The sequence below is a fragment of the Hemiscyllium ocellatum genome, chromosome 2, assembly GCF_020745735.1.
Source record: "Hemiscyllium ocellatum isolate sHemOce1 chromosome 2, sHemOce1.pat.X.cur, whole genome shotgun sequence".
NCBI classification, from domain to species: Eukaryota; Metazoa; Chordata; class Chondrichthyes; order Orectolobiformes; family Hemiscylliidae; genus Hemiscyllium; species Hemiscyllium ocellatum.
Genome location: NC_083402.1, coordinates 108859717 through 108863370, shown reverse-complemented (window position 1 = coordinate 108863370; position 3654 = coordinate 108859717). Strand labels below are relative to the sequence as shown.

General features: G+C 39.5%; 1 protein-coding gene across 1 annotated transcript; it reads left to right on the top strand.

The window, feature by feature from the left end:
- Positions 1-247: 247 nt before the first annotated feature.
- LOC132825973 (relaxin-3-like) lies at positions 248-3040 on the top strand. Its single transcript, XM_060841674.1, has 3 exons — positions 248-334; positions 842-953; positions 2697-3040. Exons 1-3 carry the CDS (start codon positions 248-250, stop codon positions 3038-3040), a joined length of 543 nt encoding a protein of 180 aa, XP_060697657.1.
- The last annotated feature ends 614 nt before the right edge of the window (positions 3041-3654 follow it).

Below are 3654 nucleotides of genomic sequence, written 5' to 3'. Positions count from 1 at the left end.
GCTACCAACGCTCACACGTTAAAAACATACCAAGCAGAAGAGCATCAACATGATGAACTCCATATGGAGAAGTTCAGATGTGTGACTTTGACAAATTCACATTCAGGATGGAGGATAAGGTGTAGGTTTATGTAGAAATAGTGGAAGCACTAGAGTAATTTCTGAAAAACAAGTTAACGAGCGATATTAATAAATGAGAGAGCAAGGAGGAGACACGATTGGGATAAAAGGAAGTTTAATTTGAGAGATGGCGGAAGCTGTACATGAAATGAAAGATGAAAGCAGCAAGAAGACAAGAGCTGCATTATCGATAAAACTGGTAAAACAAGAGAAAGTGAGATGAATCGAAAGGTTAAACTATTAGGAAAACTGGAAAATTAAAAGGCGGGTTCGAAGGATAACCAAGTGTTTGAGGGACAGGAGAAGATAAAGGCATTGCTGATCGACGCAGTTTCCGATCAGTCCCTCAATTCTAAATGTGACAGTGAGCCAAAGGGAGTGTATCTGCCAATCTGCCAAGAACATCCCGAAGACGTCAGAGGGAGAGAGGGAGGGATAAATGCTTTAAAAAAAAGGCGGTGGGTCAGAGGGAAGGAGGAAAAACAGCGATATAAAGGGCAGCGGATCGGACATGTAGAAGGCAGTGACAAGAGGGAGAGAGTCACTACAATATTGACATCTTTCTGCCAACAGTCCGAGCATCCGCGAGAGAAACACACCCCAGAGCTACGATTCCTGAGAAGCCCACGCTCAACACTTGTGAGCTGAGATGAAGTGCCTGGTGTGTGTTCTGATCATCAACCTGTTGCTGACCTCCTTTCCCGTTTCGGTCCTGTCCCAGTCTTCGGGAAGTGGGGAAGAAATACTCAGGGTGTGCGGCCGCGACTTCATCCGAGCGATCGTAGAAACCTGTGGGTCTTCTCGCTGGGCGAGGCTTCTGGATGACCAGAACGGTGAGCATTCAATTAAAAAAAATCTTAATTGCTGCATCCTTATCTAAAAAGCGAGTGTTTTAAACAATATTGCATTGGAGAGGTATTTGCGGAGGCTCTGCAAAAGTCGGGAATCTGAGTGGTACCTGTATACTATTAAAACTGAAATAGTCATTTATGAAATGCCGCACTCCAAAATGTCAGCTTGAGTGGAAATGATAAAATGTTGATTCCAATTTTACTTGCGAGAGCTTGCCCCTCTTGTAGATTCTTGTGCAGAAAGTGCATCAGTTCTGAACATGCCAATAGAAATCACCGTCCAGTCTGTTTTGAGCTTGGGTAGAAACATTTACCGTACGAGGTAAGTTCTGAAAAACAAGTCAATGTGAGGACTGTTGTCAGCACAATTGATGGCAGAGGACTGCTCTTTTCCAAGTGCTGACTGATACTCATTCTCAGTCCTTATTTCAGCATTGGCAATAACTTTCAGGGGGGTGAAGGACTGGTGCAGCTGTCAGCCGGCAGTTACCCTTTATTTGAAATCACAGCGTTGTGAGAAATGTATGAGTTTTCCTGGGCAGATCAATCACCAAATATCCTGATCACATTTTCATGGAAGTTGTTAGTGCTTTAAATTGACAGTGGGATCTTTGAATAAAGCCTGAACTATGATGACCATATTCCTAACCGGGGCAAAATCAGGGAGGAAAGCCATGGATATTGAGATTTCAATTTAATATGGTACATATTTCCACTGATTTGCAAACCGGAACCTTATTCAATGAGCATTCTGCATGAGGCACTGAGAGTAGAAATGGGAAAGACCAAGAGAGCAGTTCTAATTGGTCAGCTGGTGGAAGACTAGCTGGCTGTATGCAGGAGGAAGGCAGGAAAGAGAATATTGCACCTGAACTTGGAAGGTGATAAAGCCCATGCAACCCTTGGCCCATAGTGTGCACAATAGAGTTAATTTACAATTGGTAATTATCAGTAGTCCACTTCCATCAACTAATACTGCGATGCCATCAGTTTTGTAAGTTACTTTCTGCTTATCTTCTTTCCAGAATTGGGGATAGAAAAGGATGGTGAGAGATATTTGAAGGGTTTGGCTGAGAAAAGACAACAAATTGGATTGGAGACACAATTGGAAGGAAAAAAAGCTCTGATGTAGCCTGAATGCCAGGAGTCATGACTGACTCCCATTCAACAGGTAGCTAGCTATCAGATACAGTTAAACAGTGACTTATGTAATAAAAGAGCAGAATTGTCAACCATCAAGCAGGGAATAGAAACTTTCAAATCAAAGCTACAAATATGAACTTCCCATTGGCAGGAATGGGTGTGGCACTAGAAGAGAAAAGAGAAAAAAAGACTATATTTCAAGTTCTAGAAAATATTTACCTACTATCAACCAACGATGTTTACCTCAACATGTTAGAATCAGTAACATCTCTTATGCAGTCACTCCTCTTCAGACTGGAGATTTTTTCACTTGAGGTTCAATTATAATTTCTTTCACTTTCTTTGCAATGTAGATCAAGTAGTGATTATCAAATTTTGGTTCGCTATTAATTATTTCTCTGACCATATGACCAATATATATTTAACAAAATATGTTTGAAATCAAAATACAATGGTACACATGAAAGTAGAATGCTTTTGTGAGTCCAGGGACTAGAACATTTCTCTCAAACAAAAGAGAGCAGGAATTAGCCGCATATGATACGAATACATATGTTATTAAACATATTATTTTTGTTCTAGATCCTTTCCAGATCTCAGATGATAAAGATTACTCCAAGCAGATGGACACCATGAGAAATCCTCAAATCTTTGGCAGTGACAACAACCAGGAAACCGAGCCATCTTATGCTGATCAAGTGTTTGACGAATACAACAACCAGTATGATCAGGCACCAGGGGATTTCAGTGAGTACATTCGCCAGATTGATGGAGGCAGCAATAAAGGCCACGCTTTTGCATCAACACTGGTGCAGCATCAACCGTGGGCCAGATCCATCAGGAAGAAAAGGGATGCATTAACATCAATGTCAACCAAATGCTGCTCTGTAGGCTGCACCAGACGAGAGCTCAGTGCAATCTGCTGAAAACTGTACATTTCTATAAATAGAATATTCATAAACATGAATATGTTTCAGTGAGAGTTCAAATCATGTGATCTATTAAATATCTCACAAATGTGGTATAAAGTAATCGTAACATACATGCAATTTCTAGTATGGTCTATGTGACAAGCTTGTGTAAGTGATTCTGAAACCCTTAAAACTATAAAGTTTCAACTCTTGATTTCTTATAACCACTTTTTAAAATAATTTCATTTATTCACAGCATTGAAATATATTTCCCAATGAATTTCATGTGTTATCACTAACATTCATGCACAAATTCTAAAGTTGAGATTCAAAACTATCCGATCCAGGCACATTTATGAAGCAAATTTAACATAATCAAGACAATAGTAGCTGGAAATGCTACAGTGTTATTTGTTATGATTTGATCCTGTTGGCAATATTCAACATTGCAGAATTTTCAAAATGTAATTCTAGTGCTCCTCTTTTATCAGCTCAACAATAACTTCAATTTCTGTACCTCCTTTCATGAAATCAAAAGCATTATCAAATAACATGTTATATGGGTTTACTTGTTACTTCACCACTAAAGCTTTCCTCTGTGTGAAGAATCACTCAATATGTAAATCGAA

Excerpts from the sequence above, each read along its gene's own strand:
- LOC132825973 (XM_060841674.1), top strand. The coding sequence starts at position 248 with ATGGCGGAAGCTGTACATGAAATGAAAGATGAAAGCAGCAAGAAGACA. Across the intron at positions 335-841 it reads AACTGGTAAAACAAGAGAAA|TCTTCGGGAAGTGGGGAAGA; the intron begins GTGAGATGAATC and ends GTCCTGTCCCAG. Across the intron at positions 954-2,696 it reads GCTTCTGGATGACCAGAACG|ATCCTTTCCAGATCTCAGAT; the intron begins GTGAGCATTCAA and ends TTTTTGTTCTAG.